General features: G+C 40.0%; 1 protein-coding gene across 1 annotated transcript in view; it reads left to right on the forward strand.

The window, feature by feature from the left end:
* The window catches only part of srp68 (signal recognition particle 68), a 104,641-nt gene that overhangs the window by 65,460 nt on the left and 23,046 nt on the right, over nucleotides 1-16,135 (forward strand). Inside the window, exons 9-11 of the mRNA XM_069928995.1 lie at nucleotides 8,544-8,642; nucleotides 11,056-11,126; nucleotides 13,841-13,994. Of these exons, the coding sequence (XP_069785096.1) occupies nucleotides 8,544-8,642; nucleotides 11,056-11,126; nucleotides 13,841-13,994 (324 nt within the window). The remainder of the gene's footprint in view (nucleotides 1-8,543; nucleotides 8,643-11,055; nucleotides 11,127-13,840; nucleotides 13,995-16,135) is intronic.

Below are 16,135 nucleotides of genomic sequence, written 5' to 3' on the forward strand. Positions count from 1 at the left end.
AAACAAAGGCATACTCGAGGTCAGGAAGAATTAGACTCATTAAACATGATACAGGAAATTTTTTAAAAAATGAACCAAAGACACCGCCGTACTTTTTATGCACTATTATTTTTATTTTTTAAATTTATAGTAATGTTGTAGATCATTATATTATGATGCTGCCGCAAAATACCGAATCTCATGACTTGTTTGTGACAATAAATTCTGATTCTGATAACCTCTGGAAAAAGCCTACTTGTATTTACTATATCTAAACAATTTTGTATACCTCTATCAAATCTGTCCTCTTTTGTATGCACTAGGGAATTGTGTTTAACCTTTCCCTGCAACTCAGTTCCTCAAGTCCCAACAATATCCTAGTATATCTTCTCTGCACTCTTTCAATCCACTTTCAGGAAATGATGTATCTGCATTCCCAGATCCCTCTGTTCTGCCACACACCTCAGTACCCTACCATTTACCATGTATGTCCTACTTGGTTTGTCGTACCAAAATGCAAAACCTCGCACTTGTCTCCTTTTTTCCAGCTGGTCCAAATCCCTCCCAAGTTTTGAAAGCCTTTCTTGCTGTTCACAAACCTCCAATTTTTGTGTCATCTGCAAACTTGCTGATCCAATTTACCACATTATTATCCAGATCATTGATATACGGTAGATGACAAACATCAATGGATCTAGCACAGATCCCTGAGGCACAACACTTGTCACATGCCTCCAGTCTTGGAGGCAATCATCTACTACCACTCTCGAGCTTCTCCTGTAAAGCCAGTATCAAATCCAGTTTACTACCTCACCATGAATACCAAGCGTCTGAACCTTCCTAACTAACCTCCCATATTGGACCTTGTCAAAGGTTTTATTTAAAAGTTTATGTAGCTAACATCTCCTTCATCAATGTTCCTGGTATCCTCCAAAAAAAACTCCACAAGATTTGTTAAACATGACCTACCTCGCAAAAAGCCCTTAGCAGTCTTTGACTATCCCTAATCAGTCTCTGGCGATCCAAATACAGTAAAACTCCTGGTACCCGGCACCTATGGAAATTGGTAGATGCTGGATAAGTGAATTTTCCGATTGCTTTAGATTGTTTTGTGATTGGTGAACTAACATCAAGGCTCTCAGGATTGTATGTGATGTCATGTATGTACTTTGAACTTTGAGGCATGCCAATTTTAAACCTGTATTTTTTACCTATTTATTTTCTGCAATATTTTTGCTGGCTGCTTGAATTCTAAATGATAGGTTTTGCTGTACTTGTATGTCCGATCTCTTAGAACACCTTCCAATAACTTACCCACAACCGACAACAGGCTCTCTAGCCTATAATTTCTTGGGTTATTATTGGACCCTTTTTTACTTTCTTTCTTTCTTTAATATTTTTATTGAAATTAAAATTTTACCTTGAAAAATACACATATTAGATACATATTAAAAGTCAAAAATTAATATTACACTTAGATCGTAACATTTCATCCAAGGTTATAAAAATAAAATCTATGCCCACTACCAAAAACAAAGCTGTTTGGCAAAGAGAGAGAGAAAAAAAATCCTTATCAGAGTAATAAATTATTTTATTAGTCAACACCTCTATATTGTGTCTTGGTGTGAGCTTGCAGGCGCCTCAGATTGAAGAGACTGCCATCCGTGCGGTACCGGATGTAAACAGTGTCTTCATTGTTAAGGTCTTTCATGGCTTGTTGCCCATTCAGAGCCAGCTCTTCAGCGCTTGACGTCCTGTTTTGCGGAAACTGCCAAAATGTTTGTCCTGGAAGTCAGCCTGAAGAAAACTGAGGTCCTCCATCAGCCAGCTCCACACCATGACTACCAGCTCCCCCCCCCACATCTCCATCGGGCACACTGAACTCAAAACGGTCAACCAGTTTACCTATCTCGGCTGCACCATTTCATCGGATGCAAGGATCGACAACGAGATAGACAACAGACTCGCCAAGGCAAATAGCGCCTTTGGAAGACTACACAAAAGAGTCTGGAAAAACAACCAACTGAAAAACCTCACAAAGATTAGCGTATACAGAGCCGTTGTCATACCCACACTCCTGTTCGGCTCCGAATCATGGGTCCTCCACCATCGTTGTCTCCGCTCCATCCTCAACATTCATTGGAGCAACTTCATCACCAACATCGAAGTACTCGAGATGGCAGAGGCCAACAGCATTGAATCCACGCTGCCGAAGATCAAACTGCGCTGGGTAGGTCACGTCTCCAGAATTGAGGACCATCGCCTTCCCAAGATCGTGTTATATGGCGAGCTCTCCACTGGCCACCGAGACAGAGGTGCACCAAAGAAGAGGTACAAGGACTGCCTAAAGAAATCTCTTGGTGCCTGCCACATTGACCACCGCCAGTGGGCTGATATCACCTCCAACCGTGCATCTTGGCGCCTCACAGTTCGGCGGGCAGCAACCTCCTTTGAAGAAGACCGCAGAGCCCACCTCACTGACAAAAGACAAAGGAGGAAAAACCCAACCCCAACCGACCAATTTTCCCTTGCAATCGCTGCAACCGTGTCTGCCTGTCCTGCATCGGACTTGTCAACCACAAACGAACCTGCAGCTGACGTGGACGTTACCTCTCCATAAATCTTTGTCCGCGAAGCCAAGCCAAAGAAAAGAACCTCTATATTAATACCAAATCAAAGATTTTGAAGGTAATTCTATAAGGGTCCCCATAGCATTTGAAAATTTAAATTCAAATTGGAAATTGATCATCTAATCTTCTCTAAACTTAAACATGACATAATGAGCATGAATAAGAGGAGCAACTTCCTTCCATTTGAGCAACACTGCCTGCCCAGCCATAAGAGAAATGAAGGCTATGTGTAAGTCAGATGCTGTTAAGGTTATGCCTCTCTCTCTCTCTCCAACAGTACCAATTAAGTCAGTTAAAGGATTAGTCTTAAAATTAAAAGGTACAGAAAAAGTTTAAAATACTTCATTCCAGTTTTTACCAAGGCTCTGGAATGTCCAAAACATGAATTAGTGAAGCATCTCCATTTTGTATCTATCACAATGAGGTGATAGATCAGCATAAAAGCTGATGGACTACTTTAAATTGTAGGAGAGAGTGCCAGGCACATAAAAATGAGGCATTAATCAATTTAAAAATTACATTCCAAGTTTCTTCAAGAGATTAAAAGCTGTAGGTCCTTTTACAAGGATTTTTAAATTTTATCTAAGGGAGCCTCTCTTATTCCCAACAACGTGTCATAAAAGTTAGATATTGACCATTATAAAAAGATAAGAATTTAATAGACGCAATTTTTAATTTACTATCAATGCTCTTAGAAAATGTATGTCAATAATATGGCAAAAAAATCTCTAATCTGTAAATAACAAAGAAAATGAGTATTTAGTAAAATATACTTAACTGACAGTTGTTCAAAAGAGGCAAGACACCCCTCGATAAATAAATCCTCAAAACATTTAATGCCTAATCTATACCAGTCTTTAAAAGCTATGTCAATCATGGAAGTTTAAAGAAATAATTAGAAAAAATAGGATTAGAAAGAGAAAATCTCAATAACCAAAATGTTTTCTAAATTGTATCCAGATCCTCAAAGTGTGTTTAAGATATGGGAAGAGAGGATCCAAGAAGAGAAATAATAGAAAATGTAACAGAATTGGATTCCAAAGAGACCTGTATTGGACAGTCTTCACGGTTAATTTAATATGACCAAAACATAAAATTTTGTATATTGACTCCCCAAAATAGAACCTAAAGTTTAGTAAGGCCAAATTTCCATTCTTTCTAAGTTTTTATAGATGGACTTTATTTAGGCGAGGATGTTTGTTCTTCTGTATTGAAGAAGATGAGATTGAATCAAGGGATTTTAAAAAAGACAGAGGAATAAAAACAGTCAAAGCTTGAAAAAAGGTGTATAAATTTTGGTAATTATATTCATTTTAATAAGTTTGATTCCACCAATCAACGACAAAGAAAGGGGTGACCAATTTGATGACACAAACTCCTACATATAGTGCAGGATTCAAACCCCAGTCCCAATCACTGGCGCTGTAACAGCATTGCGTTATCCATGCCACAGCAAGATAGAATAGACAAGGTGAACAGCCTTGTTGCATTATATCCAAATCATATCGATACATATATTGCTGTCCTTGTATCACCTTATAATCTTATTTGATAATGGTCCTGAGGATATTGTGTGGCTTTCCACTCTGTTTCCCAGCTCTAATTGACGTGAGAAGGTTTGAGGTTCATCATTTTCTTTCTTTGGCTTGGCTTCACGGACGAAGATTTATGGAGGGGGTAAATGTCCATGTCAGCTGTAGGCTTGTTTGTGCAGACACGGGGAAAATTGGTTGGTTGGGGTTGGGTGTTGGGTTTTTCCTCCTTTGCCTTTTGTCAGTGAGGTGGGTCCTGCGGTCTTCTTCAAAGGAGGTTGCTGCCCGCCAAACTGTGAGGCGCCAAGATGCACGATATCAGCCCACTGGCGGTGGTCAATGTAAAATAATATAAATGACACACTAGAACAATGTAATGAATTAACCTACTGGCATATGGAAATGGGGACAAATGGCTGGTTCAAATCTGAGTCACTTGCACTTGAATTGCATTGCCGCTCACCAATCTATAATTTCCTGGACTATCCCTATTTCCCTTCATGATCAAAGGTACAACATTGGCTATTCTCCAATCCTTGGGTCTTGTGGCTAGGCCTGTTGCTAAGTCAGGGCTCGAGGATCTTTGTCAATGCCTCAGCATTTTCCTGCCTTGCCTCTGAACAAATTATCAATCTCCACACTGCACTCACTATTTTCCATTTCCTCTTTGATTAATACTAATGTAAAATACTCATTTAGTGCCTACCCACTTACTCTGACTCCAAGCACAGTTTCCCTCCTTTGTCACTGAGTTGTCCTATCCTTTTCATAGTCATCACTTTGTTTTAAATGCAAGTGGTTAGTGCAAAGCTATTGCAGCACCATTACTGGTTCAAATCTGGCACTGTCTGTAAGGAGTTTGTATGTTCTCTTCGTGTGTGTACACACACATGCCTTCCCTCCAGGTGCTCGTTTCCTCCCACCTTTCAAAAAGTAAGGGGTTGTAGGTTAATTGGGGTATTTGCGCAGCACAGGCCTGAAGTTGTGGGCCTGTATGTCTACATTTTTTTTAAAAAATAGTTTAAAAATGCTTTGGGATTTTCATTTAATCCTATTCACCAAGGACATTTTATGGTTGCTTTTGGCTTTCCTAATGCCCTGCTTGAACTCTTCACGGCCATCTTTCTGTTTCTTAAACGACTTGCTGATTTAGGCTTCTTAATGTTTTTTTTAACAATAACCAGGAATGTTTGATCTATTTAGTTGATTTATAAATTCTTCAGTTCTGCAAATCATCTTGGTTTTTTTAATGCATCCTTTTAAGATAATTTGTAATCATTGTTCAATACTTTATTGTGAGGTGTGGGTGAAGGAAGGAGGAATGAGACATGGATGGGTGTGATAGGATAAACACACCCTATGAAAATGAGCTGTAAGAGCTAACACCCTTTTTGTCAAGTTCTTAGGCAGTACAACAGGCTGTGCAGCATTCATTTACAAACCCAGCCTATCGTCTTTGGTTTGTAAGCATCAGTGAAAAATTCAAAACAATATTTCATAATTTTTTAGATCTATGATAAATGCACATTAGCAGTTGTCCTAACAAATATTAACTAAATGGTAATAGTATTGCATGTTCAATATTCTTTGTTAGGATCATAATCATTTTTCACAAGTCAGTAAGTTGATCTGCAGCCATCTTATGACTGTGAGTCACTCAAGTAACAATTTTGATTGGAATGGTGATGCCAATTTTGATTTTACCTGAACTAGTGGCATTGTTAGGTTCTAAATCGTTGATCAGATATTTGAACAAGTTTGAATGGCCTTTTTTAAGTGCCATCAGTATTTCCTTGGCCCATTACTATGGCAAATGAAGCTGTCCTGTAAACTAAAGTTAACAAATTTGTGCTGATATCTTTCTCCCCAATACAGTGAGCACCTAATTTGTATGGACACCACTTAAATGTGTCCTGAAAATCTAAATCCAGTACACCCACTTGTTTCCCAGGAGCTCATCTATCAATGAACAAAGATATCTAATAAATTTGTCAAACTGCTCCAAAAATAATTTTGTATTGTGGTTTTCTAAGCCTTCTGATGCTAGTTCCTTGTTGCAGGATTTTGATGACTGATTTTAGGACTGAAAAGGTTCTCCTCGCTTTCTCCCAGAGTTATGTTTGTAGAATTTTACAAGTATCTCTCAAAGATACTTGGAAATCAACATTTCCAAAAAACTGTTTGATAAAAGTAGAAAGTGTGGCTTTCTTCCACTAAATGTTAGTGTAACCGAATGCGAAAGAGTTGGGTCATATCCTGTTATCATTAAAGTAAAACAGCCTTAAGGGAGCAGTGATTTTTCACAGCCAATATTACATTCACTAGAAAGCTTTTTAAAAGGTTTTGAGTTTTAAAAGGGAACAATCAATTTATCAACTATCTCTGTAGCCACTAAAGTTCAACGTAGCCTTTGGATGCTAGTGTGTTTCTGTGTGGAGTTCATTGTAGCATTGCCTAGTTATGGGTGACGTCAAGCAGTGTAAAACAAATGTTGGATTGTCTTACACACCAACGTGATCAGAAGCTAGAATAAGCTTCTGGGGTAGAGGCAGGTCATCTGGCTCATTGACTAGATGTTGTTAAGGAAAAGTGGTAAATCTTGATATCTGGGAAAAATGAATTAAATTGGGCTGATGCACTTTACTTTTTGGAGGGATTGTGGGTGTCCTCAAACTCCTCTGTCCGTGAGAAAGTCAAGGTGAGCCACCACCACAGTAGAGTGTTATCAGCCAGGAAGATCCAAGACTTCTAGCAAGAACCTTGCAGAAATAAATTTCTCAAATCTGGGTGGGAGCATGCACCATGGATTTTGTCCTTGGTGGTAGAATTTCCTCTTGAAACAAGGATGATATTTTGTGATATTCTGGGACTAATTCCCAAATGAAGATGAAGTAAGTAGTGACTGAAGATTAAAATAAGGGCAAAAGTCGATAGGAAATTAGAGGTTTGGACATAAAATAATTTATTGCAAATCAAAAATCTGGTTAGGCTGCAAAATTTGTTTAAAATAATGGCTCAAGAAAGTACAGTAAAGCAGAGCAGGATGGTTTGTGGCAAGAGACACAGTGACTTTTCACCAGTAGTGCTGGCCAGTGCCCTAAGCTACTCCTCAGCCATGTGTCCATCTGAAGGGCAATTGGGCTGCAAATAAGAATATTGTAATGGAGTGAATGAGACTGATTTAATGAAGGTTTTACTCTCAACAAAAATAGGTTCCATGAATTACTTTTTAACATCGCAAGCAAAAAACTTCAAGGGACTTTGCTTAACTGTGTTACGGAGTCCAGAGAACCCCAAAAACCAGCAGTAATAGATATGCACCAGAACACAGGGTTACTTAAACAAAAGTTTTTAATTATATTTAAACAAGAAAACAGATTTAAACTTTGACTTATTAATTAACCTACCTAACTACTTAATATCTTCCCCCCCTCCCCCCTCTAATTACTAAGCATGGGTGTGTGCAATGTATATTTAAGATTAGAAAAGTCCTTTGGATCACAGTCCAATCTCACTGGTTGCAGGCAATTCTTGTTCTGTACACAGAAGTTAGCATTGACAAAGTTCACCAGTCTTTGGTGCTTAACAGGCAAATGGTTACCACTCAGGAGGGTTCTTGCTGGTTGTCAGAGAGAGATTCCTTTTCCAGGATATCCGCAACTGATTCCTTCTCAATTAGTCTTGCTGACGAAACTTGCCCCCTTCAGGGTTTTCCAGGTGATCCTCTTTCTTTCAGGTCACCTTTCACACTGCCAGTCTTCTCTTTTGACCAGACAGCCTTCCAAAATTTGCCAGCTTTGTCCTTCTGGAAATAATTTCTGTGACTCCTCTCTCTCTGTTTCACTCCCTCCCTCTCTGAGAGCAAAACAGTTCTCCTCTGTCTGCAAAGATCACATGCTCTCCCAGGCAAGCTGCTGTTGATACTTTGTTGCCTCTTGCAAAAAGCGTCCTGCAAATATTCTATGTTTTTAAAATGAGTGTGTGCAAGCTGCTCTAACAATTCCTCCCAAACCACCTCTAAATACTCTGTCACAACTATTGTCAAACAAAAATAATTAAGAAAGTACATAGTCAAAAAATGTGGTCAAAAGTGCAAGTTTTGTTCAGGAACAATGTTTAGGGAAAGGAATTCTGGAGCTTGAGTGGAAGCAATGCTTCAGGAGGTAGAGTTAGAGGATTAGAGGGCAGAGTGGCCACTTTAGGTAAGACATTATGAATATGAATGCAAGTGTAAAACCTTTTGTCCTATACACTATATATATAGGAATGCCCACAAAGTTTAAAGGATTACGGAAATTTGACTGCCCTCCTCTTTAGTATATAAATTGATATCCATTTGAACTGTTCTATATTATGTAGAAATATCTGAAGATATTTATTCTTAAGTGCTTTTGTGTTGCAGTCAACAACCAATGAGGCCAAGGAGCGACTGTATGAGAGTCTCTTGAGCGAATGCCGCGATGCCATCCAGGCAGTCCGCGAGGAGCTAAGGATTGACCCGGTAAGGTTGACCTGAAGAAATGTAACGAAGGCTGCCTACTGACTTAATTCTGAAGTCAGACCATGCATTTGTATGGCTACGAATGTTGTCTAATCGGCTCTTTGTACCTGCTGTGTCTATCAAGTACCTCACAGCTGATCAGTTTAGTTCCATCTTTCTGCCTTTGCTCAATCTCTTCAGTTCATGCAATGTGTAAGTACAGCTGATAATTTTTTTGCGCTGTACTGCCCAAATGCACTGTACTCTTGGAGGTAAACAACAAAATCTGCAGATGCTGGGGTCTATTGTGGTAAACAATAACGCTGGAGAAACTCTGCAGATTACATGGCATTCATAGGAAGTGGAAAAAACAGCTGACATTTCACGCCAGCGCCTAAAATGTCACCTACAATGGGAATTCTACCACCAAACACATATTCCCACTCCCCTGTCAACATTCCATAGGGATCATTCCCTCTGCGTCTTCTTCATCCACTCTACTCCTGTGATCGATAGAGGTGCTACTCTTGCACTTGCACATCCTCATTCACCACTAATTAGTCCTTCTCCAATTAAACACGTTCCCATTTTGTCTGTTTTTATCTTGTCCATATGCTAAAGATCAGAATTGTGGTCAATTTCACCGAAATGCTTCCCCACCAAGAAGTTTGTCACCTGACCAGGATGCTCTTTGTCAACTACAGTTCAACATTTAACACCATCATCATCTCAAAACTGATCAGCAAACTCCAAGACCTGGGACTCAAAACCCCACTGTGTAATTGGATCCTGGATTTCCTCACCGCCAGACCACAATCAGCCCTCACTCATTGGTAAGAACATCTCCACAATCTCCATCAGTACCAGACCACCACAGGACTGTGTTCCTAACCCCCACCCCGCTCAACTCACTTTACACCTATGACTGTGTGGCTCAGTACGACAATAACACCATCGGCAAAGTAGTGAGTTGGATAAAGAAAGGTGATGAAGCAGCTTACAGGAGGGAGATTGAAAACTTGTCTGAATGGTGCACCAGCAACACACCTTGCATTCAGTGTCATCAAAACTAAGGAGCTAATTGTTGACTTCAGGAAAGGAAAGCCAAAGGTATACAATCCAGTGATCATTGGGGGATCGGAGGTGGAGCAGATAAGCAAATTTCAGTCGTTGGGAGTCACTATTTTGGAGGATCTTTCCTGGACCCAGCACACTAATAACATGAAGAAAACATATCACTGCCTCTTCTTCCTCCGGAGTTTGCGGAGGTTTGGTATGACGTTGGAAACCCTGGCAAATTTCTACAAATGAGTAGTGGAAAGTGTGCTGGCTGGCTGCATCACTGTCTGGTACAGGGACAACATTTCCCCTGACTGTCAATGGTCACAACATCGTCATTCTACATACTGATCCATATTGTAACTTCATGTCCTTTATCCTACACTTTTGTGTACTGTACTCTTAATTGGATTTGGCCATTCAACAATGTGTATAGCATTAATCTGTATGGTTGTAGTAGTGGCTTAGTAACTGGTGGCTTAGGCTGCAATTTCAATTTTGAGGTCAAACAGGAGTTTCAATAAGGTTGTGAGCCACGGGTCTGTAACACATGGTTCAAGGATATTTATGAAGAGTAAATTGATTTTCCCATTAAATTGCACCACATATTTGAGTTGCTATTTTCAATTTTCGATTGCTAGAATTGAGTTTGCTTTCTCTGGATTAGGAAGAGAAAGATTAATGGGATTTCTACTCTAAGTAATGCAATTGTTTTGACGTTTGGAAGCAATAAGGTTACGTTGTATTGCATAATAAAACATTCTACTATGTCACACACAAAAACAGTGGTGCATGGGAAAAGGATGCTAAAGGGATGTTCTTGTGTTTTTTTAATTAATTTTTTTTAAAAACACAAGAACATTTCATTTCCATGTGGTTGGTAAATTGGGTCCAGCAATTAAATAGGCACTGTAGATGGTAAAAAATAACAGGATTGTGTTGACACCGTGGTTAAGGGAAAAAACACACAAAAGCTGGAGAAATTCAGCAGGTCAAACAGTGCCTTTATGTAGCAAAGGTGAAAATACATCACCAATGTTTCGGACTTGAGCCCTTCATCAAGGTGTGGGGGAACATGAGAGATGTCCGAATGGAAGGGGGGAGTGGTGAGGGTGGAAGATGATAGATGGGGGGGGTGCGGGGAGGAGTCTAGGCTAGGTGGAGAGAGAAAGGAAGTAGGAACTGGAATGACTAGTTAAGGGGGAGGAGGGAGGTACTGTAGATATTACACTAATATAAAGATTGCAAGCTTTAGAAAATTGTGGGGTAAATTATCATCAGCGGTGCTGCTGGGAAAGACCGCAAGAATTGTGAGAAGGTTTATTAGGCATGATTGATTGTAGCTTTGCTGATTACTTTCTTGTTGTTCCTTTAGGCGCAGAAGCAGAGGGAGCGATCTCTAGAGCCCAATTCGGGGAAGGTATCTGTCCTGCAATATCTCCACAGGTATGTCTTGGTTTTTATGTATTAAAACATATTGCTATTTTTAAAAAAATGTACTCTGAAGGTCTTTTTATGATCGTGTGCAGTTGAGCTACAGATACAAGGAAGGACGTAGATAGTGTTAAATCTGCTGGTGGCAGCAAGAGGGTTGGGGGGAGAGATGGATAAAGCTCAACTGTCTGTGTGCCTGAGTTAAGATGAACTCTTTTTTAACTTAATTTCTGTCATTCAGTAGTCTGTTAAAATCTGCTATTTGGATTTGAATGAAAAATGCCTGCATGGAGCAACTTAGATCCTAGAAATATACAATGAATAATCGCAAGATAGAAACATAAAATAAAATCAGGGTTAGGCCATTCAGCCCTTTGAGACTACTTTCTTATCACTATGAGCATTGTTTATCATCAGTTGGAATCGGGTCTCTCTTCCTGCCATTTCAAAGCTTTTCTATGCAGACGAATATCCATGTCCTCAAAAAGATTAATTGTTTAAGCCTCCATAATCCCTATGGTAACAAGGGGAAAAACATGGCAGCGCTGCTGGTGTGGCCCCAGTGAGTGGGGAGCGGAGACACAGTGCTAATGGCCTGTTTATTTAAAATTCTGTGACTGTGGGTCTGAGCCCAAGCTAGTGAGTCTGTGTTTGGCACAGCGGACTGGTGCAGGGCACCAGTAACAGGGAGACCACCCCTCGTTGAGAAGGATAAACAGCAGAGATGTCCCTAAGGACGGTGACCACAGTGGCAGACCAGTGAGGGTGTCCACGGGCACACAAGGCAGCGAGCTGTAGTCAACATGTGAGCAAGCTGTGGACAGCAGGTGACTTGAGGTCAAAGGACTCACCAGGCTGCAGCTGTTGGAGACTGGCTCGTGAGAACTAGGTATCAGAATCGGGCGGGATTCGACAGGGTGCTGAGGGCAAGAAGGTGAATCTTTGTTTGCCTTATGGCAGACTAGTGATGATTTTTTGTAACATTGTATTTCTGTTTTATTACTTAATAATTAGTATCTGATCTGATATTCACCACCACTGAATGAAAAAATTTCTCCTCAGTTCCTATTTATAACCTGAAACTATGCACTCTCATTCGAAACACCTGAGTCAAGGGAAGCATCCTTCCCACGTTCAGTTTTTCTGGCCTTATTAGAATTTTATGTTTCATTTACATCCTGTTTCATTCTTCAGGCCTTGGTGAATACAAACCGAATTGACCTGATCTCTACCTATGTAGTAGGTCTGACATCCTAGGAATCATTTGATAACTTTTTGATGCACCCTATGATAAGTATGTTCTCTTCTAAGTACGAAGACGAAAACTTAACATTATGTTCCAGGTGTTGTCGTATCAAGGTCTCGTACAGCTACAGCAGAAGATCTTTGCTCCTGTACTCAAGACTCTTGTGTGAAGACCATCATACCTTTTGCTTCCTATTTACTTGACGTACCCACACTATTTTTGTTCAAGGATTGCTTTACAAGTCTTGTAGAGTATTTGATACGGAATGAAAACTGGTCCTTCAATGTATCCAAACCTTGCTGATGATCAACCTCCCATTTATACACTCATTCTAATATAACCATTTTTATACTCCCCACATTTCTATCAACATGGTCCCGTGGAGATTTATCAACTTTCAGTGCAGTAATTTCTCCAGCACAGATGTTCCTTTCTTTTGCACTTGCACTTAAATATTCCTCTTTCTCTTTTTTTGATATTATAGTCCACTTTGTTTCTTTGTAATTTTTCTTCTCTCTCTATTTTTGTTTTGAATCAACTTGCAGATGAGGAAATTAAATATCATGATGTTTCTAACCCATGATACAGCTTTATTCCTGCACCACTCTGCAATAAAAAGTTATTCCAGGTGTATTTTGTTCTTGAAAGGGGGTAAAAATTCCTAATATCAGTTTTCTCTTTTTATTCATGTGATATGTGTTAGCTTCTTGTTCTATCTGTGAAGGATTAACCATTTCCTGCGTCTCTTGACCAGCCATTCTCAATAAGGTTATTTCTGTCCCCATCCCCTCGGGCCACGGATTGAAATCAATTTCTTTTTGGTTATTTTATGTAGTTAGCAGGAGAGAAGTACGGAAGAAACCAACTAAACTTAACCGCTTCACAGGGAAGGGGCCTCCCCCCCATAAACATTGAGCAAAGTCCTAAGGGAGCCACAGCCAAAAGAAAGGTTGAAAATGGCTGCTCCAGATATTTGCCTCTGTTCTGTACAAAAAAAAAAAGTTTTTCAACCTCATCAAATTGGCTAAGGATGTCATTGAAGGGCCAACATAAAGAGATCTATGTAATTCCATCAGTTGATTAAATTAATTTTAGTTCATCTGTACCAATGAACCCCAAAATAAAACAAATAATGGATTTCTGTCCACCTGCAATTATTGGCTTCTTGTCTCAGCTCATTGTTCTTCAAATAGTGCATAAAACGTAAATGATCATCCTTCGCAGTACAAGGCAGAATAGACTGGAGACATTTCTCAGAACATTGAGGTTAAGCTCAAGGTTCTTGTCAGAATCATTGGAGCAGGAGCAGATTATTTAGTTCCAAGAATTTGTACTACCATTCAGTTTGATTGTGACTGGTCTGGATTTTAATTTGCTGGACTGAATTCTTTTAAGAGTTTAAATGCCTTCAATAAATTACAGTTTGAACAAGGTTTTGTTCTCCAGAACTTGTATTCATTATTGCTTTGCACCCACACAGCTACCTTACATATATTAAGCTTTCCACGGCAATAAAACGCAATGTTATCATGGCTGAAGCCTTGCAGAAACAGCTGAATGAGCCAACACAAGATGAAGGTAAACGTGTGCTGCGGCCACAAGACCTGATCCGACTCTATGACATCATCCTGCAGGTAAGGAATAGTTTACAGGGTGACTACGTACTGGGTTCTTTATAGCCATGTCGGCTGTGGCTGGTTTTACTTGAGCTAGTTACAGTGTACAATAATGGAAGCAGAAAATGCCAGAAGCACCCAGCAGTCAGGCAACATCTGTGGAAAGAAGTACTGAGTTAAAAGTTCCAGGTTATTAAAGACCCTTCATTCCCTTTGTCTGGGAAAGAAAGAAAATGTTGGTTTAAGTTGCAAAGAGGGAGGGCTAGATAAAATAGGGCTAGATCTGGAGTGCAGCATCCCCAAACACAAGGTGAGATGCTGTTCCTCAAGCTTGGGCCACAGATGGGTGAAAATAGGATGGAGAATTCAAGTGACAGGTAACAGACAGCCTGGGGTTGTCGCTGCAGACTGAGCACAGGTACTTTGCAAGCAGTCAACCATGTGTTTTTGGGTGATCTTAATCCCACTCGTGTGCTGGCTTGACTCTCCTGCACTGTTACAACAAAGCTTGGAGAACTGCCCATTGTCGGTCTGCTATGTAGTCTCAGACTAGGTGTGGAATTTTACGACCAGGTAACTTGCTTTCTCTGTTCTATTGTCAGTTCTGCTATCAGTCACGCTTCTGCAATATTAGCTCCATTTATTTCTGTCTCCATCACCTACTATGTGACCTACCAGGCATCTCCTACAGCTGTACATTTTAAAGCTTTAGAGTTTCTTTTTGTGTTCTGTCTCCTGGTTGATATAACCCCTATTGAACTTCCCTCAGGAACCTATCAACACCTCATCCCCATGGCAACCTTGGCCTCATTCTCTGAGATAGTCATCTCGTCTCATCCATCTTTTCCCCCCTCTCTTTCTTCGCTTTAATGTGGTGTCTTTAGTATGAAACAGTTTTACTGAACAGCAGAAAATTTCAGGAAAGTTTCTGCTCCGGTGGCAGTGTAAAATTGTTGGAAAAGAATTTTTTATGCAAATTCCATCCTGTAATTTTTCCAATCGTACCCCTACACATTTATATAGAGCAGCTGCAGTGTAAAATGACTGCAGTCACTCAGTAAGAAGTAGGCCTAATGAATACGACGTTTCCCCCTCCGACAAACCCCGCAACACAGGAAGGCTGTGCAAAAGTGCCCTGAAGTGCCCTTGTGTAAACAACCACATTGGGAGATGAGTATGCTAAAAAAATTTTGGGATAATTCCGGTTTTTGTGTAAAAATGCCAATTAACTCTATTTCTCTTCATGGATGCTTCCTGAACTGCTAAATGTTTTCAGCAATTTTTATTTTTATTTCAGGCTTCCATCATTGAAAAAGTTCTACAAATGAACAGGAAAAGGACAGTTGGGCTTGAAGTATTTGTGTACAGATTTGTCCCATTTTTTGCAACACTGACTAAGTTCTGTTTCTCCCTTCTAACAGGATACTCCTCAAAACAATCCTGTGGTGTAGGCATTCAACGTTTATTTCATGGGCAATATTTAACCCTATTAAAGCTTTAGCTTTTAATTTGTGGGAGAAGAAAAATAAGCATTCACTGCAAGGTTCCTCCATGTTTGCAACAGATGATATTTTGGCTATTCTGTCAAATCAAAGGCGTAACGATTAGAGTGCAAGTAATTGGGACCGGATTAGGGTTCGGGACGGACTAGGGTTCGAAACCAGTACTGTCTGCAAGGAGTTTATACATTCTCCCCTGTTTGCGTAGGTTTTCTCTGGGGGCTCTGGTTTCCTTCCACCATTCAAAAACTTTTCAGGGTTGTAGTTTAATGGGGTGTAAATTGGGTGGCATGGACTTGTGGGCTGAAATGGCCTGTTACCATGCTGTTTGTCAGTTTAAAAAAATCTTCAGATAGTTAGTAGCTTGATGAATACAAGCAAATAGCTGAAAATATTCCCTGTGAAGCCTTTGTTGTTTCATTTCAGAATGGTGAAATTGAACTGCACCATGTGTGGCAGGAAATGAGGCAGAGCTGGTTCCTGATTACAAATACTTTAGCTTTCTTATCCCATTCCTCTTCATTGGTGTTCCAAATGCAACTTTTGAATTCAGTGTAGTGGTAATAACAATTATGGCTCCCCACAGAGAAGGTTGATGAGCCCATGTGCGTGGGCATTTGGAGGCATATTTGTGTATTGGTTGCCTTGCCCTACTGTAAC

Source organism: Narcine bancroftii, chromosome 3 (assembly GCF_036971445.1).
Source record: "Narcine bancroftii isolate sNarBan1 chromosome 3, sNarBan1.hap1, whole genome shotgun sequence".
NCBI classification, from domain to species: Eukaryota; Metazoa; Chordata; class Chondrichthyes; order Torpediniformes; family Narcinidae; genus Narcine; species Narcine bancroftii.